Source organism: Dysidea avara, chromosome 13 (genome assembly GCF_963678975.1).
Source record: "Dysidea avara chromosome 13, odDysAvar1.4, whole genome shotgun sequence".
NCBI classification, from domain to species: domain Eukaryota; kingdom Metazoa; phylum Porifera; class Demospongiae; order Dictyoceratida; family Dysideidae; genus Dysidea; species Dysidea avara.
In genome coordinates, this window is record NC_089284.1 from 1,886,454 (window position 1) to 1,907,691 (window position 21,238).

General features: G+C 40.8%; 2 protein-coding genes across 2 annotated transcripts; one reads left to right on the forward strand and one right to left on the reverse strand.

The window, feature by feature from the left end:
• Positions 1–15,640, reverse strand: LOC136242125 (phosphorylase b kinase gamma catalytic chain, liver/testis isoform-like). Its single transcript, XM_066033534.1, has 11 exons — positions 15,476–15,640; positions 15,261–15,415; positions 13,735–13,789; positions 13,625–13,687; positions 13,348–13,511; positions 10,264–10,357; positions 10,180–10,209; positions 9,830–9,953; positions 9,682–9,771; positions 505–537; positions 1–453 (listed from the first exon to the last, which is right to left on the reverse strand). Exons 1-11 carry the CDS (start codon positions 15,553–15,555, stop codon positions 136–138), a joined length of 1,206 nt encoding a protein of 401 aa, XP_065889606.1. The 5' UTR covers positions 15,556–15,640; the 3' UTR covers positions 1–135.
• Positions 15,467–21,223, forward strand: LOC136242120 (uncharacterized). The gene is made up of 13 exons (XM_066033527.1): positions 15,467–15,751; positions 15,877–16,014; positions 16,997–17,104; positions 17,176–17,310; positions 18,011–18,105; positions 18,488–18,593; positions 18,650–18,671; positions 18,746–20,163; positions 20,315–20,443; positions 20,520–20,606; positions 20,694–20,760; positions 20,820–20,916; positions 20,979–21,223. Exons 1-13 carry the CDS (start codon positions 15,632–15,634, stop codon positions 21,151–21,153), a joined length of 2,697 nt encoding a protein of 898 aa, XP_065889599.1. The 5' UTR covers positions 15,467–15,631; the 3' UTR covers positions 21,154–21,223.
• The last annotated feature ends 15 nt before the right edge of the window (positions 21,224–21,238 follow it).

The window sequence follows — 21,238 nt, forward strand, 5'->3', positions numbered from 1 at the left end:
GCAGAAATGACATTTAAAAATGTCAAATATAATAATTCACTGTATGTTTACAACACGTCCATTAAAATATATACAAATATGATTGAATAATCTGTATGGTTTATGGTGTGCATACCAGTGATAATTATACTGATGCTAATCCACCATTGTTGGCATTCGTTGTAGAGCTTTGTGTACTCTAGTCTTCTGTATTTGTGGATTACTCTTTTCGTGTATGATAAATCGTGCATTGGCTACCCGACACTTTGGGACGGTCTCAAACAGTGCTGCTCTGTTCTGCTGCTCACCACGTTTCACCCAGTGTCCATACATGCCAAATGCACATGTATCCAACGACCGTCTGACATACTTAAACTCATATGGGTTGTTAGACAGCATTGCCATGTTTAGGATGACAACTGGCTTCTTGAGAGTTTGTAGAAATAAGCAGATGTAAATGCAATGTACCATAGCCTGTTTGTGAAGTGTATACAAAGCACATAGCACCTAGATTAATTAACATACCCTAAACTTTCTTCTTGGGTCAAATGGAAGTTCCTACAACAAACATGTACACAAAACAGTTTAAAAAATGGCCAGATTTCCAGTAATGCTGTCATTGTATAGAAAAGAAATATTTTTATATTCTCACCATACATATTCAAAATGATGTCATGTAAACCATGAAAGTTTAATGATACACGAGGGTTACATGCATGTGAGGCACATGTAATCTACACAATACAGTGACACGCATGTTACAGTAAGGGTGCTATAAATTTATGTACAACTAGCTACGATACCTGCCCTTTGTGCAGGTTGTGCTAAATGATTGATATAATAATGTGCCTGTTGTATTGTTTGCATGTACTTAACCATACATGTACGGCTGCAGAAGCAAAATACACTCTAGTGTACATGTCTGTGATCCATTTAGCTCACCAACTGTAACTGTAACACTAATAATATTATTGATGCAGCTGGCATTCGAGTTGATGTATAATCTTTCTGACATTCACACACACACATGCACGCACGTACACACATGCACGCACACACACACACACACACGCACACACACTCGCACATTATAAAAAATAAAACAAACAGCAATTGTACATATGTGGCATATGGAGTTGGTTTGTGCGTCCATGTGATTGAAGGTGAATTAAAGTTGCCAGCTGATCATGTGATTAAGGGTATTAAAGCTAGACTAAAGGCGGGCCTGCAAATACTCGTAGTTTACCCATCTGCTGTGCCCAAGTGCGAACTACAAATTCCATCCTACTCACTCAGTTTCTTGGCTCACTCGTAGCCTCGACAACTCCCATTTGCTTCTTTTCAGCTGCGGTACCTGCCCTTCGTGCAGGTTGAGCTGAATGATTGATATAATATTGTGCCTATAATGTATTGTTTGTACTTAACCATACATGTATTGCTGCAGAAGCAAAATACACTCTGGGGTACATGTCCATGATCCATTTAGCTCACCAACTGTAACAATAATAACATCATCGATGCAGCAGGCATTCAAGTTGATGTATAATCTCTGACAGTGACTCACACATGTTGTAAAAATAAAACAGACAGCAAGTGTACATTTGATTCTGGGCATTAAAGCTAGACTAAAGTGGGCCTGCAAATACCCACAAGTTTACCACTGTTATCCATCTGCTGTGCCCAAGTGCGAACTATAAAACTATCCACTCACTTGGAAGTTTATTACGTACGGTAACTCCAGTTTCTCGGCTCATGCCTCACTGTTACTCTTGTGATTCACCTATTTACCATTCTAAAAGCACAGAAACTCACTTTCCTTCATTGAAGATTGTTTAGAATTTTTCAACACGTCACATGTGTCTGACGTCATTACTATTGACATAGCAATGGGATTGCAAGGTAAGCATATTTCCGTAAATTCACGTTATATTATACTTCGACTTTCCTGTCTGTTTGCTTTCTTGCTGAATTGTTAGGTTAGTTCACTAGTTGTTGTCGTGAACTGACTATTATAGTTGTAATTGTATTTTTTATGTAATTATGTTAGAATAGACGTATGCGTGTATGCTAATGTTTTTGGGCTTTTCATGAAGAGTAGTAATGACTCTCCTGCCTACTGCTTCTCTCCTGCTTACCGCTAGATCGGCTTAATCTCTCCTGCCTGCTGCTTCTCTCCTGCTTACCGCTAGATCGGACCTCTCTTGGTGTTCGTCGGATCATACACGACATTATTTTTGGTTCTGTGACCAGGATTTTTTTTTTTTTAATTTATTTTTTATTAATGCTTTACAGCACAAGTGCTGAAGGTCTGTAGGACACCTGGTCCTACAGCCTGCTCAAAGACTTTAGCTACTTAAGGTGTGTTTGAAAAGTTAGAGAAAGGAGAAAAAATCCATGACTGGACGTAGGTAGCCTCGAACGGATTGGTTCACCTGTGCTCATAACCCAAGTCACAAACGTCATTGTACCGTGGCACTGATAACAGTACCACAAGAGGTAAGCTCATCGTTCAAGTAGTACGTATTTGTTGTCTTTGTTCACAGTGAACCAAGATGGAGAGAGTGGCCAAGCTGAAGGCATCGAGAAAGGCATTTCACTCCCATTTAACACGTATCTACGGAAAAATTGAGGAACTAAACTTGACTAAGAAGGACGAAGAAACTACTACTCTCACCTTATCCTACATAGATCAGTTACAACGGAAAGCGGAATCGATCGATGGTCTAGACTTGAAGATAGCAGCTGGAGTCGAACACCCTAAGGATTTGGAACGCGAGATATTCGAAGCTGAGGAAATTAAGGACACTCTTATTGAGAAGACCACCTGCCTGAAACGTTATTTGGAGTTACACAAGACTAGTAATGAACCTACTCCTCCGAGAAATGTAGCTCCATCAACATCTGCAAGTCGTCTCCCTAAACTGAATCTTCCCATGTTTTCTGGGGATCCAATCAAGTGGCAGTCCTTCTGGGACTCTTTCGAAGCTGCTGTTCATACAAGCAGGTGTAGAAAAGTTCAATTACCTGAGAGCACAACTGGAGGGTGACACTACTCGAACTGTGAGTGGATTTACTCTAACAAATGCAAATTACAAGCAGTCCATTTCATTACTTAAGTCCCGATTTGGCAAGAAACAACGAATTGTCAATGCACATCATCAAGCTCTGCTGGATCTTGAAACCCCCACCAATGCTGCCCATAGCCTTCGGAGATTTCATGACGCAATTGAGAGCCACATACGGGGATTGGAATCCTTGGGGAAATCCAAGGACTCGTTTGGAGACTTCCTTGTGCCCATTGTTTATAACAAGCTACCCCCAGTAATCAAGCGAAATCTCACTAGAGACCACACTTCTGATGAATGGACCATTGACGAGCTCCGGGTTGCCATTGACAAGGAAATACTAGTCCTTGAATCAGGATTGGACAGTTCAGGTGAACGCAACTACTCAACTGTTACCAGCTCATTCCACACTGGTATCCGAAAGGGAATTACAGGAGATAAGAAAGTGGTGAGTACTAAACCAGTGTGCTTATATTGTAAGGGCTGTCATGTGTCGATTTGTTGTGATGTGGTGACTGATTTAAGGGCACTAATGGATATCGTTAGGAAGGAAAGTATTTTAACTGTTTAGGCAAACACAAGGTTTCACTTTGTAATTTGAGGAACAGATGCAAGAAATGCCATAGAAAGCACCACACAAGCCTTTGTGATATGAATACTAGTAGTGTTAATAGCCCAAGCCTTACAAGCCCAAGCCTTACAAGCTCAACCACACATGGGAGCCAGTCAACATTACAAGGGAATCAATCAACCTTACAACAGAGCTCTCAACCTGTCAGTTACCTTAGAGTGATGACTGAGTTTAAAATGAGTGAGAAATAAGTATGTAGGAGTGAGACATGCTGGTGAACATCCGACAGTGTGCAAAACATACTTAACTAAGGGGTCTGGTGGCCATGTACCCTGGGAAAATTTTGAAAAATAGCTAGATTATACAGATTTGAGAGCATCTTAAAATATTATTATTAATGTAAGTGATAAAGCAGTAAAAACAACTCACTTGCATGGTACAACTATACTATTTAGCTACAGTATGTAACATAGTCTATAGAGTTATTGTTTGCTACTGTGAGCTTTATTGTATTCAATACACAAAGAAAACACCATAACCGGCAATGCTGGCACAAAGGCCACTGTGAAAGGGGAGTAACTTGTACTGAGCTAACCAGATATTACAAGTAAACAACCACTGTGAATAATATTGGATGCTATTCACTATAGGAAGCCTTAGAGATAAAAATTAAATTTGCTGCAGCATCACAGTGCAGCTGCACGTGTATTTGCATGTGATACAAGAGAGCCAGCGCCGTTCACTACGAAATCTCAAGTATGAAAGTATACGGATCGTTGTCGCGGGGTACAAAGATTGTAACGGGCTTGGATTGTAAGTTAATAGAGACTACATTATAAAGCTAGACAGTCTGTTTCTGAAAAATGCGTGAGATTTTTGCAAAACCATGCGTGAGTTGCAAAACCAAGAGTGAGATTGGAGTCAAATGCGTGTGTCTCACGCGCAATGCGTGAGAGTTGAGAGCTCTGTTACAAGGAAATCCATCAGTCTTACAAGGGGGAAAATCAGCAACCGCACAAAGCCCTCTACAGCCCACAGCAGCAATTTTTGTTCTCATTCAATCTGTTTCTGGTCTAACAGATACCACACAAAATGTTGGTTCTAATTACAGCCCCACATGTCTCCTAAAGACAGCCATAGCAACAGTACGAGTTGGGTGTACCAGAGCTCAGGCCAATATTTTATTTGATGAAGGGGCTCAAAGGTCCTTCATAACCCAGGCTTTAACAAACCAGCTAGGATCAATTCCACATTCCCAGGAAAATGTGCTTTCTCGTCATTTGGTAGAGATACCACTAAGCAACAAGTAGGAATTGCTCGTCTTACACTTGAGACTAATGTGGGTGATGTTAATATCTCTGCTACGGTAGTACCCACTATTGCTGCTCCACTTCAGGCTCTAAGCAATTCAGACGTTTGTCTTCTTCCATACCTAAGTGGTGTGAAACTTGCTCATCCAGTCAGTGCCACTTGCAAGTTTGATATTTCCCTGTTAATAGGAGTGGACCACTATTGGGAGATTGTTGGGAACCACATAATCAGGGGAAATGGTCCCACTGCCATGCAGTCTAAATTAGGCTATCTACTCTCAGGGCCATTACCACAACACTCCCAGTTGACAACTGCTGGTGTGCTACATACTTCAATCACACATGACACTACTGGATGCTCAGCCATAAATTCTACCATGTCAAACTTATCAGTCGATCCCCTGGATTCCTCACAAGATTTATCACAGTCGTCTGAATCATTCATGGAATATTATCAACACAATCACATATCACGAGACAGTGATGGCTCTTACATAGTCAGCTTTCCGTGGAAACAAAACCACCCCACTTTACCAACAAATTTGAATGTCTGTGATCGTCAGACACGTTCCCTAGCAAGGAGGTTGGGACGTCATCCTGAGTTACTCAAACTCTATGGCACAATCATAACTGAACAAGAGAAACGAGATTTTATCGAGAAGGTTCCACCATCAGATGTACAGAACAACAAGGTACACTACATACCACACCATCCAGTACACAAAAACTCAGTAACAACTCCAGTTAGAATCGTGTACAATTGCAGCTGTCGTCAATCTAAACATGATGTCAGCCTGAATGATTGCTTGACGATTGGTGATACACCCTTAAATGATATTTGTGGTATACTGATCCGTTTTCGTGCACACCATTACGCCCTATCTACTGACATTGAGAAGGACTTCCTTCGATCATGTTAGACTAGATGAACAAGACCGCGACTTCACCAGATTTTTATGACTATTGGGTCCCAATGACCCAGAAAGTACATTTACCACGTATAGATTCAAGGTGGTACTCTTTGGCTCAACCAGCTCTCCGTTTATGCTTAATGCTGCCTTGGATTATCATCTGACCTCGTACAACTCGACAGTATCAAGTAACATGAAAGTAAACCTATACGTAGACAATATCATATCAGGGTGTCAAACAGAAGAGGCCATCCTACATTACTACACAACAGCTAGAACTATCATGAAAGATGCCAACTTCAACCTGCGATCATGGGCAACAAACAGTCACAAACTACAGGAGAGAGCCTTTGCGGTCCAGACACTAGATACTGAGACAACTGTCAATCTCTTAGGCCTGAAATGGAACACTTGCACAGACACAGTTAGCCTTGTGAAGAAGCAAATTCAAACTGATGGTGAGATAACTAAGCGCAGTGTGCTACAAGCAGCATCAAGACAATTTGATCCACTTGGGTGGCTTTCCCCCATTACCATACGAGCCAAATTATTCCTCCAAGAGCTATGGAGAAAGAAGGTACAGTGGGATGATCCACTAGAGGAGGACCTACAAGACATCTGGAAACAAATAGCCACTGACATGGAAGAAGCTGCTGATGTCGTACTAACTTGAAGATATTCTGCACTATGTACCAATTCTCCATTATTTCTCCACGTGTTTGCTGACGCAAGCACTAAGGCTTATGGGGCAGTGACGTATCTCCAAAGTTCTACCCATGTTGCCGAAGTCTCACATTTCATCTACGAAGAACATCACTTTACCCAGACTAGAGCTTAAGGCTGCGGTAATAGCTGCTCATCTTGCTAAGTTTATATCTACGACACTACAACTTGCCTTGGAAGTAAGACTGTGGAGTGACAGCCAAATTTCTCTCCATTGGATATTTAGTAACAAACAACTGAAACCCTTTGTTGCAAATCGAGCCCAGGAAATCAATAACCTTTTCCCTAGTAACAAGTGGGGATATTGTCCCACCACAGACAATGCAGCAGACCTCTTAACGAGGGGCATTACATCCACTCAGTTCCAATCATCGCAGTTGTGGGTATAAGGTCCACCTTGGTTACCATTCGTGAGTAATTGGCCTACATGGTCACCTGCATCTGTACTTCATATCACTACCTCTGAAGAGATAGAGACCAATCATACAGATGCTGGAGGATTGGTCGACACAGAGCCCGGAATACAGCTTGTTGTTAACATTCAAAGACACAGCAAACTGACTAAACTTCTCAGAGTAACCGGGTATGTCCTACACTTCATACACAATGTAAGGCATCCATCGCAGAAGGTGACTGGTCCACTAACTTCTAAGGAACTACACTATGCACAAAGGTTGTGGATAGGAGCTGTCCAGAGGGAAATATTTGTTAAAGAGTACGCAGCCCTCAAGTAAAAAACACCCACGCGACTTCTGTTAGTTCGTCAACTACGTCTCTTCCTGAATAAGGATTCTCAAATCTGTTGTGGGGGGAGGATACACAACGCTCCAGTTTCAGACTCAATGAAGTTTCCCTGCCTACTCCCTCGTAGACACCCACTTACTGAACTGATTGTCCATGATACACATGAAAGGAATTTTCATACTAGAACAAACAGTACTGTTGCATACCTCCAACAGGCTTATTGGATACCCTCTGCCAGACAATGCGTGAGGAATATTTTAAGACATTGTGTTGTGTGCAATAAACTATCTGGAACCCCTTACAGGGCACCGAACCCACCACCACTACCAAAGTGCCGATTACAAGAGATGGACCCTTTCAGTGTCACAGGCATAGACTTCACTGGAGCACTATATATTAGAACACCAGAAGGGGAGAATAAGGTGTACATGTGTTTATTCACCTGTGCCAGTACCTGAGCTGTCCACCTGGAGGTTGTGAATGATTTATCTGAGGAGACTTTCATGCAAGTCTTTCGACGCTTTTCCAGCAGGAAATCATTGCCAAAACTTGTACTGTCCGACAACGCATCAACCTTTATGTCAGCTGCAGATGACCTGAAGGCATTATTTGAATCAAGAGCAGTAAAGGAAACCCTAGGCAACCAAGGTGTCGAATGGAGATTCATTCCTCGTCGTGCTCCATGGTATGGCGGATATTGGGAATGCCTTATTGGCCTAACCAAGAATGCCCTGAAGAAGACACTTGGTCGCACCTTTGTAACACTGTCAAGCTTACAGACGCTGATAGTTGAAATAGAAGCTCATCTGAATAACCGACCATTGACATACATTGGCACTGACTTAAATGAGCCTACGCCCTTGACGCCTTCTCATCTCTTATATGGGAGGATGATCAGTACTGTACCACACCCAACAGTTATGCAAGATGAACCGAATGATGAAGATTATCATGACAACAAGAACCTTCACTACAGCCTCAGTAAGAAGGCCAAAGCCCGTTCCTTAATAATTGATCACTTTTGGACGAGATGGAGGAGGGAATATCTTACCTCACTGAGAGAGGCTCACACAAACAACAATGGATCTAATACGGAAACTATAAGGGTTGGAGATGTGGTAATCGTTCATGATGACTGCCCACGATTGAAGTGGAGGTTGGCCATAGTGAAGGACTTGCAGCGTGGTGGTGATGGGTTTGTAAGATCGGCCAGCATCCAAACTGCTAGTGGTCACATCGATCGGCCTATTACAAAACTCTACCCATTAGAAGTCAACATTGAAACTAGTACAGATATCCACCCAGTGAATAACAATGCTCAAGAGACTTACCAACAGCCTGTAGATGACACCGGAGTATCCTCCCGTCCAACAAGAGCAGCAACCATTAAGGCCTGCACACGAATGACAGAGTGGACAAAGATGTTGCGGCGGCCGGAGGATGACTATTATAGTTGTAATTGTATTTCTTATGTAATTATGTTAGAATATATGCATGCATGTATGCTAATGTTTTTGGGCTTTTCATGAAGAGTAGTAATGACTGGCGTGTTAATTGTATCGGCTTAATCTCTCCTGCTTACCGCTAGATCAGACCTCTCTTGGTGTTCGTCGGATCATACACGACAGTTGTAGGCATGAATTTCACCACTGGATAAACAATTTGGGGTAAAGAGTAGGCATGTAGAGTTTGAAGTTAATTACGGATGAAATGTGGGCGTGTCACGTGTCAGTAAATGTTCAAGACTTTTATTCCATTGTGACGTTGTAGCGGTAGAATTCGCCATGTAACTACCACCAAAAGGTATGTATTATAATGTAGATCAATGGCATAAGGCTGCAATCGCCATTGCATTTAGTGGGAAGTAGCTGTGCTCGAAATACCTATTTACGAAATTGCGGTAATGGCGATTTTTCAGCGCTGTACAGCAAACGGGACATGCTACAACTTCTATTAATAAACTCCTTGGTGCCAGCTAGATGGCAATTTATTAATATGCAGCAAATCCGGGGTCAATCGGTGCTACTGTTCAGGAGTCACAGACAGACAGACAGCATTTCAGCTTTATATAGTAGATGACATAATTTGTTGGTGATTTTGTGGTATCCAGCTGTATCTGGGCGAGGTTCAAGTGGGATTTCCAGTGTTCACCCATAAAACAGCCTCCTGTGGGTTACTAGTCCTGAATAGATTTGCATGCATTGACCCTTAGCATCTAAATAGTGCAGTCTTTCTGGACAGGCATGACCATGTATATGGCAGTCAAAGCCTTTGCTTGTGTGTGTGTGTGTGTGTGTGTGTGCGTGCGTGCGTGCCTGCACGCGTGTGTATGCATATGCATGTGTGTTGGGGTTTAGGGGAACAGTATCAAAGTTCACCTGAATTGGTCGGATTTGTAGCCATGGGTGTTGTAGAGCTTCAGTGGCTGTCAGTCGTTCTGATGGATCCAACACAAGCAGCTGACGTATCTAGTAAATACATGTAAGGAACGTACACCACAAAACACATAGAGCAGTTGAAACCCACCAACTCTTTTGGTCCCTCAGAGATGTCATCCCACTCTGGACTGACAAACTCATACTGACACTCCATGATGCTCCGTAACATCACCATTCTCTTGCGGTGCCAAAAAGGTGGGAAACCAGCCAATCTGGAGTGACAAAGGTACCCAATATTATCAGCAAAAGAAATGTTGAGGAAGTTCCATACAAATGTTCATTCATTAAATTAGTGCACACAAGCCAAACATTTACTATTAAAACACATGCCTTGAGTGCAGCCTTCAACATACAAACAAAACTTCCCACCCAGGAATTACACAGTACACACAAACACATTTTGTTACGACTACTACTTACACCACAGACAACACTTACAGGGTATACATGATAACCCCGCACGCCCACCTGTGATGAAAATACAATGCAACTAATTGGAAAGGGATTGTCACAAATACTCACATGTCTATCTCTTTGCCATAACCCTCAACTTCTGGGTTGCCAACGGAAACCTGTAGCATCTCAGGTGCCAAGTAGCCAGGTGTACCAAGTAATTCTGTAAAAGACAATTTTTCTGTTTTACAATTCTTTCTAGAAATGACATCAACTAGTTGTGAAAACTTTTTCTTGACATTTCCACAGACTCAGTTGTGTGCTTGTACATGCAATGTACATACCATGATCCCTGAACTTTATAAAATTAACCCAAATACAGACAGTAAACAGAAGACCATAGAAGCCAATACAGTCATCTAAAATCCTCTATGACACCAATGTATGTAACTCCTCCCTCTAACAGAAGCCATAGCGACCTGCCAACTAAGAGCACTGGCTTTTGTTTAGGTAGAATAATCAACAAGACAGGTTGACTATCACAATCTTGCTAGTCAAATCTTTCTACTGCTATGGTATGGTGGGAATCAACAATGCAGTGATTGTTATCCATATAGGTATCACTGGGCACAAATTTTGAAGTGAAGTGCAATGCATCAATTGTTATAAAAATTTCAGTATGGATATTGCTTAAGTACAGATTTTATCAAGATGTCATTAATTTTCTATGCATGTTATTCAAGTACCATGTACCTGTACTCATATATCCCAATGCGTGGAAAGATCAAAGTGCTATATTGGCTGGGTGATAACTAACTTATCACCCCAGTGTGTGGGAGCAAACCTCAAAACCAGCCATGCCATGTAGGCAGAGGCAGACTGGGTAAGATAGATACATTGTTAGCAATTACATAGAGTGCCCATGATGTATATGTGTTTGTTATACTTCTTGAGTTGCTTTGTGATGAATGAATGATGATTTATGGATTGCGATTCATGATACATCGGAATATATCCCGGTACAATTGGGCAAAATCATAGTTATCCTTGTACTGGGGTATAACTAGTACATCAAGACACACGGTAGTGTGTCATGCGGCCAAGAAGCCAGCACACAACACCCGTGAGTATATTGACAGGAAGAAAGAAAACGTGATTTTCGCATCTCCGTAACTTTGTGCTGCCTTTATGAAACAAGACAATTTTTGCTGTGGACGCGCCAACGTCAGTACTCCACATTCCAAATTTGAGTGAAATCACTTCAAGCGTTCCTGAGATATTCGACTTCAAAAATTGGCTTAGTTTCTTTGTTTGTTTTTTTCCTTCTTTTTTCTCTGTCTTTTCACACACTTACAAGAACTACCATAAAACGCAAATGCCATATCCGATTGCTTTGAAATTTGGCACACAGAAGGGGGTATAAAGGCACATCTTGGTACCAAGTTTGGCTGAAATATGATAAACAGTGAAGGAGTTATTAGCAATTATTCACGAAAAAATAACACCAATATGTTGTCACGCCTACAGGGTAAACCGCTTATGGGAAGAAGCTGAAAATCGGTGGGTGAATAGGTTAACTATTGAACCTCAAACCTTTTGTAGTTTGAAATAAATCAAGCTAAACACCACAAAGATACAACGAAAAAACCAACAGTATGTAACAATTATGCAATCGAGATTAGCTAATAAAAAATGACTACTTGCCACACCTACCAGATAAACCGCTTGGAGTAGTGCTTTGAAAATTGCTGCACAGATGGAGTAATCATTTTAGAAAGGCTCTTCGATGGTGTAAAATTAAAGCCACAGAGTTATAACATGAAATCCAACTTGGTGTAGCAAGTGCGAAATCGAGATACTCTAATAGAGCAGTCATCCTAATAGAGCGGTCACCATGAAGAGAGATCAGCTACAAACAAATCACCCTGTAGAGAGATCAGCTAGAAACAAGCCACCCTGTAGAGACATCAGCTAAATACAAGTTACCCTATACAGATTGCTGGAAACAAATCATGTAGAGAGATCAGTAAGAACAAGTCACCCATTCAACTAGAAACAAGTCACCCAGTAGAGAGTTCAGCTAGAAACAAGTCACCCAGTAGAGAGATCAGCTAGATACAAGTTACCCTATAGAGATCAGCTACAAACAAATCACCCAGAAGAAATATGTGCTGGAAACAAATCACCATGTAGAGAGATCAGTTAGGAACAAGTCACCCAGTAGATAGTTCAGCTAGAAACAAGTTACACTGTAGAGAGATCAGCTACAAACAAATCACACTGTAGAAAGATCAACTGGAAACAAGTTACCCTATAGAGAATCAGCTACAAACAAATTACTCTGTAGAAACATGTACTGGAAACAAATCACCATGTAGAGAGTGCAGCTAGAAACAATTCACCCTGAAAAGAGTTCAGCTACAAACAATGAGAGCTTCAGCTACAGTTCAGTTATGTAAGAAGTCACCTTATTAACTACAGTATGTGATAATCATTCAGTGTTAAATATACAAATATTTAGTTAGACAAAAAGGTATACACACAATTACTTCTTTTGTTCCACAATTCCTGCAGTAAAGAAAAAAAAAAGTTAAAAGGAAGCACCAAAGCCAGTTTAAGGCCGGCTTTGTGGCTTGCAATACAAAAAGAAGTGATATCTAAACCAATACAGCCAAGCTGTAAAAAAATAGTGCGGCCCCCAAAAAGGCCAGGGTGAAAAAAGATGTGAAATCCAAGGTGGCAGCCAAGAAATGGCTGTGATGGGAGGTTGATGACAAAAATTTTAATTACGACAATTCAGGTGAATTTGGCGCTGAATCCTAATGGAGGAGGCAACGTAAATTCAGCTGAATTGTCGTAATTAAAATTTTTGCCATTAACCTACCATCACAGCCATTTCTTGGCTGCCACCTTGGATTTCACATCTTTTTTCATCCTGGCCTTTTTGGGGGCCGCACTCTTTTTTTATACCTTGGCTGTTTTGGTTTAGATCATTGTTACAAGTGTTACCAGCAATTAACACAGCTGAGTGATATGTTGGAGTGCAATATAACCATGATAAAAACTAATATTTCATGCCACACAAGTGGGCACTTTGGTAAGAGCACAAACAATGACCCCAAGAGGTACATAAATACTGAGGAATTTCTGTTATTTCAAATCTGTTCTCTCTGACATATATGTAGTCAACTACAGTTAGCACTTTGTGTTTACCATTTAGTAGTTCGCCCTCTTTCACAATAGTAGCAAACCCAAAATCAGATACCTTCAACACCAAGTCATTATCCAACAGGATGTTTTCTGGTTTCAAGTCACGATGGACCACGTTGTGATTGTGTAGGTGTTCCACAGCTGAGAACAATTGTCTCATCAGTACCCTGTGTATATTGTATTATTACTGTATATAACACATGTTACTCTAATATAACACACATAATGCACATGGACACAGACACATGCACGCATCATATCACAGTACACACAGAGACACCTTGTTCTTTTCTCAGATAACTTCACATATTGGGTTAGATAGTCAAACAGTTCGCAATTAGCCCTGACATAGACAGATAGTATACTGTGTACAGTAAAATTGATTCTTACAGTTCAAAGACTAAGAACACAAAGGCTTGTGACTGGAAGATGTCTTGCAGCAAAACTAAAAGGAGAATACAACAAAGATTAAAGATCAACTGTATCTATACATTACGGGAGAAGATTCTTGTTTCATCAACGATTGGTAGGTATTACAGAGCAGTATTCTGGATTATAGCATGTACGATTTGCCCATTGAGCTGAGCCCCAAAAACAACAGCTAAAAATAAAAGTGGATTTTTCCTCAAGAGAAATAGTATTTAGCCAACCAGATAATTACACACGACAGTAAAGGTGTCAAGAGCAGACATCTACAATTTGACAAGTTTGAGAAAGGATTGCAATAGACTATGCACTTTTATAGTTTCTGAGATTGATCATAAATAATGGATGAAATATTCTTAGTGGTACTACAAATAAGCCAAATTTCAAGAATTCATGTCACTGCCAGCCACTGTGGGCACATCCTTGACATATTATAGTCATACGTGCCACAGACTTAAGTGTATACAAAATAAAGAACACACTCTAACTGAAAACAAAAGTGCTGCCTATGTATTCTACTTAGACAAACTACAACACTACTGGTAGTTCCCTCATGATGAAAACCCTGTCAAAAGTCATAATTTTATTGGGTGTCCAAAAACATCCAACGAAATTCAAAAATTTGTGAGAAAAAAATAAGTACAAGACACGACTTACACAAAACTAATGGTGATATTTTTGCCAATGCTTTTCTTTCTGGCTAGTCAATGGACAGGGGTAATCCAAGGGGTTTTCCCTACGAGTAACTCAACAAATAACAGGAGGCAGTAGGATCATGTGATTACAACCATTAGCAATCATCTAGCCGCATGGATACTGCTTAGTGATAGTTCAAACAGTATGGAGTACTTGTTAAGTCAGCAATTTTTTTTTTTTTGTTGTTGTTTCTAGGTTAATAAGTCAAGCGGCAGGACATAGTTAATATGTGATAGAAGACTAAAAGCACCTTGTGCTTTAATTCAAGTTTCTTCCTAGTGTGGCATTAAGACACATGCAGAGATGTATGTAACAAGCAAGAAGGCCAATAGCTAGTTAGTGTTTGCTTCGAGTAAGGTTGCTTACATACAGTAGTGTAGGTAAATTATATGTACGCAGTGATGCATAACACATTTTTAAAATGCTGTATTGATGTACTCCATATAAAGATGGGCATGTGTATTTGTGTTACTGAATGGCTAGCTCACCCAGTGTGTGGGCATGGAAAAAGTCTGCATGGCTATACCACTGGATAAGAAAGCAAAGTATACTTTAAACTTGAGTTGTATTTTAATACTTGCTCATGTACTTGGCCTATAGTAAAGTGTGCTACATTATATTGGAAGGATGGGACAATTGGATAAACAGTGCACAATCACCATATATAACCACTTCAGACAAAAAATTCAACATGGGAAGATCAGTAATATAATGTCAATCGTCTGTGGAATTAGTTTCAAGTACCCTTGATAAATAACTAATTTATTACAAATCTACCGGAGAGCAGAACTAACTGATGTGGGGGTGTGGTGGTAGGTATCGTAACATTTCCACTTCAGCCTTGATCGACTCTGAGATGGCATTATCAATTGATCGATCTATAATCTTCACAGCATACTCCTTCCCTGTTTCTCTGGATACACACTTTCTTACTGTACTGGACAAGCCTCTGTTAGTGGGTGAGAAGTAGGTCACGTGATACTACAAAGCACTAATAGTACCCTCTTACTTTCCTAGCAATTCCAGTGGTTCGTACTTGGCATAAAACTCCTCTTGTTGCAGTTCTTCGTTATCCATGGCCACGTCCATAACGGCCTCTCATGCTGGAAATTACTACGGGTTGGTGCCCTAAACAATTAGAACATGGTCACATGCTTAGGCAGGAATGGATCGAGGGTATGATCGCGAGTTTATTATCGTGGATAGGACGAAGTTGACGAGAGAGGGAGACCAGTTTAAAGATGCTACCGTATTTTACCACCACCCCACCAACTCTATGGCCGAGGTCTGTTGTTTGCTGCAAGTATAGCAGGAATAATACAGCATACATCATGAATATACTCTGATATGAATGTGTGCAGCACGCATACAACATAAAGAACACTTGTAAACTATTGTAATCTTTCGTAGCTGGAGGTTGTGGACAAGTATTCACAACTAGTGGGACTGGTGACGCTCCATTATGACTGGTTTGGTAATTTTCCATCCTACATCAAGATACACCCAGTTGGTTGTGCAGTGAAGCAGCTGGGCCAGAAATATTTAATGGTGAGAGAATGTCACCCTATACATTTTAGAGTGGAAATTGGGTCTAGAAATGCGTTTGCACTTGTGCAGTGTGTACATGTTAGGAATTCTAGCAGGTGTCCATGTTGTTTATAGTGGAAATTTGCAGTTTGTAGCATTTTGCAATTTTCATATAACTTAATACCATTAATTGATCCATTTGTTGTATATTGACTTGAAAAGATAATTTTAACCATGCACTGTGTGTCTGCGTGCATGTATGTATGTGTAGCATGTGTGAGTGTGTGTGTGTGTGTGTGTGTGTGTGTGTGTGTGTGTGTGTGTGTGTGTGTGTGTGTGTGTGTGTGTGTGTGTGTGTGTGTGTGTGTGTGTGTGTGTGTGTGTGTGTGTGTGTGTGTGTGTGTGTGTGTGAGTGAGTGAGTGAGTGAGTGAGTGAGTGAGTGAGTGAGTGAGTGAGTGAGTGAGTGAGTGAGTGAGTGAGTGAGTGAGTGAGTGAGTGAGTGAGTGAGTGAGTGAGTGAGTGAGTGAGTGAGTGAGTGAGTGAGTGAGTGAGTGAGTGAGTGAGTGAGTGAGTGAGTGAGTGAGTGAGTGAGTGAGTGAGTGAGTGAGTGAGTGAGTGAGTGAGTGAGTGAGTGAGTGAGTGAGTGAGTGAGTGAGTGAGTGAGTGAGTGAGTGAGTGAGTGAGTGAGTGAGTGAGTGAGTGAGTGAGTGAGTGAGTGAGTGAGTGAGTGAGTGAGTGAGTGAGTGAGTGAGTGAGTGAGTGAGTGAGTGAGTGAGTGAGTGAGTGAGTGAGTGAGTGAGTGAGTGAGTGAGTGAGTGAGTGAGTGAGTGAGTGAGTGAGTGAGTGAGTGAGTGAGTGAGTGAGTGAGTGAGTGAGTGAGTGAGTGAGTGAGTGAGTGAGTGAGTGAGTGAGTGAGTGAGTGAGTGAGTGAGTGAGTGAGTGAGTGAGTGAGTGAGTGAGTGAGTGAGTGGTATGCACTTGTTACAACCACCTATTCCATAGATGCTGGCTAGTAGGACAGAGGAACCACAAGAAATGACAATGGAATATTTGAATGTTATCAATGATTTGTTCACATTTTATCACCAGTCAGTGTCTAGAATTTTGAAGGTGTGTCCTCAAAATGTAGAGTTATTAGCATTAGTTATTAAGATTTTTTTCCTTGTGTCTTGACTTATTAGCTGGCCAGGAGAGATTGGGATCAGTTTATTGTCCACATGGAGGAGATCTTTGCCACCATCATTGCTCTAGTCTGTCATGTGCCATTTCTCATTCCAACGGTCTTTCATTCTTTACCCTACCTTGAGCTACCAAAGGTTTGTTTACAGTACTATACATACTTGTTTGTTTACTACAGTATGCTGGATGCATTGACCACTCTGACATGTATGACCACAGATACAACCACAATATACTTACAGATGGTATATACTTACACAAGCTAGTAGGGATTGTTTCAATATCAAGTGTTTAAACAAGGAGTATTACATTTGGTGATGATCCAAGCACTTTAATTCTAGTACTATAGTACGTTAGTGTATATTATTTTTCTAGAAATCTTTTTTTATGTGTGTGTCCTGAGCCAACACACTGATCCAATATTTGTTTTGTGTATCTTGTGTGTGCCTCAAGTTGACAGTTCTCTATAAAGTTAAAGCACTGCATAGGCTCGTGTTATACATCAAATATATAGCACCAAGAGTTAATATTAGTGGAGATGCTCTCCACTATTTGGTAACTCTTGATAGCACTCAAAGAGTGGTGTTGAGACTAAATATAGTACTTTAACTCTTACATACGTATATGTATGTATGTATGTATGTATGTATGTATGTATGTATGTATGTATGTATGTATGTATGTATGTATGTATGTATGTATGTATGTATGTATGTATGTATGTATGTATGTATGTATGTATGTATGTATGTATGTATGTATGTATGTATGTATGTATGTATGTATGTATGTATGTATGTATGTATGTATGTAATGTATGTTTGACTTCCATTACAGAAGGGGATGCCTCTGTTTGTGTCAGCTTCTCGTTTACTTCGGGAGTGTCAGTTGAATCGATTTGTGATTGGAGGCTTGATAGTGCATAATAAAAAGTTTGTAAATGAGCATACACCATGTGACATGACTTGCAAACTCAACATGCAAAGTGTTAACATGTGTTACACATACTGTACATAGCACTCAAGAGATTGTATTTGTGTGTATATACACTATCCATAGTGTTATGATTTCATTTTGATAATGAAAGCTGTGGCTAGTTATTTGTTAGTGGCATATTGATATGAAAGGTGCACCGATTTCAACTTTCATATTGGTCTAAAACAATCACAAAAAGTTATTCTCATACAAATACAAAGTCATAGACAATCCACCATTCATATTCATTGAAATCACACTATTTATGACTGTTAAAACACACACACACACACAGTGGTTCGATATACCATCTTGCGTACTGGTTATTTCACCCACTAGAATTGTGTGTTCTCAGCTGCCAGCTGCCATAGTGAAGAAGTTATGTTTAGTAGCACAGGTAGAATATGATGTACGACACTCTGGCTTAGTCCATGACATGAGCAAGGTGAGTATTACATGCCATCCTTGCACTATTAAATCATCATGGGTGCATTATTACAGGTTTTCAAGATTGGACTGGAAGGTATGCATTTAAAATAGTTTGATTCCAAATGTATCTATGTTGCGAGTACGATATGTAATGGGATAATTCTGTAGGTGATGTTGCCCTAAAGCTACACAATCTGTGGGTGCTAGAAGTGTTTCTAACAGAACAAGAGGTAGCAGACATCAAGCAGTGCCGTGCTAACTTGCTTGAGAGGAGTACAGCAAGGCATTCGGTGATTGACAACACCAGTAAGAGGTTGGAGAATACACGGTCACCACGTCCTTACGGTGCATGGCGACGTAACAGAACACCTACTTTTAGAACAGGTATGGTGAACACTGCAGAACAAGCAGTTGCTGAATATGGCAGTGGACGAGGCAGCTTGACCTCCCCCAACTGGATACTGCGAAGAAAAAATATGGATGCTACCCCTTCCCCAGTTCAGGGCTACCACATTGAGGCAGAACCACAAGAAAAATCTCCAAAAGAAACAACACCAGCAAGTGGTGAACCAAGTACTGAGCCAACCAATAATGATAAAGTTGATGGTAAAGCAGACAACAACAATGCCAATGCAATACCTACTGCTCGACCACCAAAGAATGGTAATGAAGGATTTCATACACCCCCTTTGGTGACACCTCCTAGCCATCATTCAATAGTAGCTGAACCAATTTTGGAGGCTGTGGAAGATGTCACACCTGATGAACAAGCCAGTGACTTGTTATCAAGCATGGAGGCCCGCAGCACTAGTACCTTAGTGAAGTCTGCAGAGGTGCCACACATAACCTCTGGAGTGTCTAACACACACCATCAAGCACAACATGACAGTAGCAATGAAGAAGATGATAACATGTTAGCATCACCACTACCACCTGAAGACTCAATTAGTCTGGCCACAGCAGAAGATGGCAGTGTAGATGGTGACAAGCCTGCTACTCCTGTTGGCTTGTCAGAAGAAACATCCAAACTCAAAGTAGATAATGATGATGCAGACACAGCAGTCAACTCTGGTGTTAAAGTGTGTGTGGTTCATGAGAATGGATGGGCTTCACTGGATCCTGATAGTGAAGAAGTTGGCTACCAGGTAGAAGCACACATGCCATTGTCAGTTACAGAAGGTGAAACTAAACACATTCATCCATTGCCTAAAATTGTCAACAGTCCAATCTCATCATCAGAACTACACGATAATGGTGTATCTCATGAAGACATGAAGGCTAGTGAAAATCTACTGCCTGTTGACAGGTATAATGATGACCCTACTACACTATCCAATGGTGTAACCTCACCAAGTATTACATTAACTGAAGGGGATCTCCCTGATCGTTGTGTTCTCCCTGAAGGAAATCTCCAAGTTAAGACTGATCATGATGTTATTGTGGATCCTGTTGTTAGTGGCAACAGCGAAGATGCAGGCGTGTCACCAACGCTGTCAAGTGTTTCATGTAGTGACAGTCATGCCAGTTGTCATAGTAGCAACTTGTATACCCCACAGACTGCCAGCTCTGAAGTGCAGGACAATGAAGTGAGTTGGCTGATACTAGACACATGTACTGGAAATGCTCCCGTGTACCTACCTGTACAAGAGGCATCAGTTTGTACCGGGTGTTTTATGGCCAAAACAACAATATTGTAGCATAATGTACATTCATTTCTACACTATTACTCTTTTGCAGGCTTCAGATGAAAATGACAATTCACACCTTATCCAGTTGTGTGCATATGTTCAGTGTTATCAGGACACTGTCACCATTCTGTTGGGAGACTCAGAGCTGTCTGAGGACATTAGTGGACTGGAAGCTTTGGTAGGTTTATAATGCATGAAATTTTTATGTATATAGAGAATGCCCAGTTATGTTGCATGTGTATCTGACATTGTAGTGGAAGAAGATAATGCCAACACTGTATAATATGCAGGCAGAGCTGAAAGACTTACTTAATGTGTCTGGCCAAGAAATGGCATCATTGGTTGGTAGAGTGCTGTTTATGTATTTGTGCATGTGTGCATGTACTGGGTGTAAATAATTTTCAGTGACATTAATTAACCCACTGTAGGAGAATTGTGCTGTCAATGCTCCATTCTGGGCTATCTCCTATTATGACAAGTGCAAGAGGTGTAAAGGTAACAAACAGTACTCGAATAACCTGCAGCATTCTTAATGCATCCTTTCCTTACAACAGCCTCCCCACCTGTGGTCTCCTTCCAGTTTCGTCATGCTGTACGAAGCTGCCACTTGGAATATAAAAGTGACCCAAGCCTAGCTCAGGTCACATTATGGTATGTGAGACTGAGACCCTCATGATTTAACCATCATGTGTCAATATTTGCAATCTTTACAGGAAGGATCAGGGTAGGTTAGTCAGTCAGAGGGTGAAAAATTGTGAGCACTACTTCTATCCCAATACTGGCCTGTACAATGAGCACTCTTCAACACATCCCGTCACTTCACATGTAACTATGGAAAGTCTTGCTAAAGTAAAAGCCAAACAAACCAATAAGATTTTTATATTGTGAATCGCTTTCGTCTCACATTTGTGCATATTTTTATTGTAAATGAAAAGATCACAATTTTAATTTTGTATGACATGCAGGTACCATA

Coding starts and splice junctions, on each gene's coding strand:
- LOC136242120 (XM_066033527.1), top strand. CDS start 15,632: ATGGATCGAGGGTATGATCGCGAGTTTATTATCGTGGATAGGACGAAG. Junction 17,311..18,010: donor CCTACCTTGAGCTACCAAAG/GTTTGTTTACAG, acceptor CTTCCATTACAG/AAGGGGATGCCTCTGTTTGT. Junction 20,917..20,978: donor CTAGCTCAGGTCACATTATG/GTATGTGAGACT, acceptor CAATCTTTACAG/GAAGGATCAGGGTAGGTTAG.
- LOC136242125 (XM_066033534.1), bottom strand. CDS start 15,555: ATGGACGTGGCCATGGATAACGAAGAACTGCAACAAGAGGAGTTTTAT. Junction 15,416..15,475: donor CCACTGGAATTGCTAGGAAA/GTAAGAGGGTAC, acceptor ACCCACTAACAG/AGGCTTGTCCAGTACAGTAA. Junction 13,688..13,734: donor GTGTTCTTAGTCTTTGAACT/GTAAGAATCAAT, acceptor TGTCTATGTCAG/GGCTAATTGCGAACTGTTTG.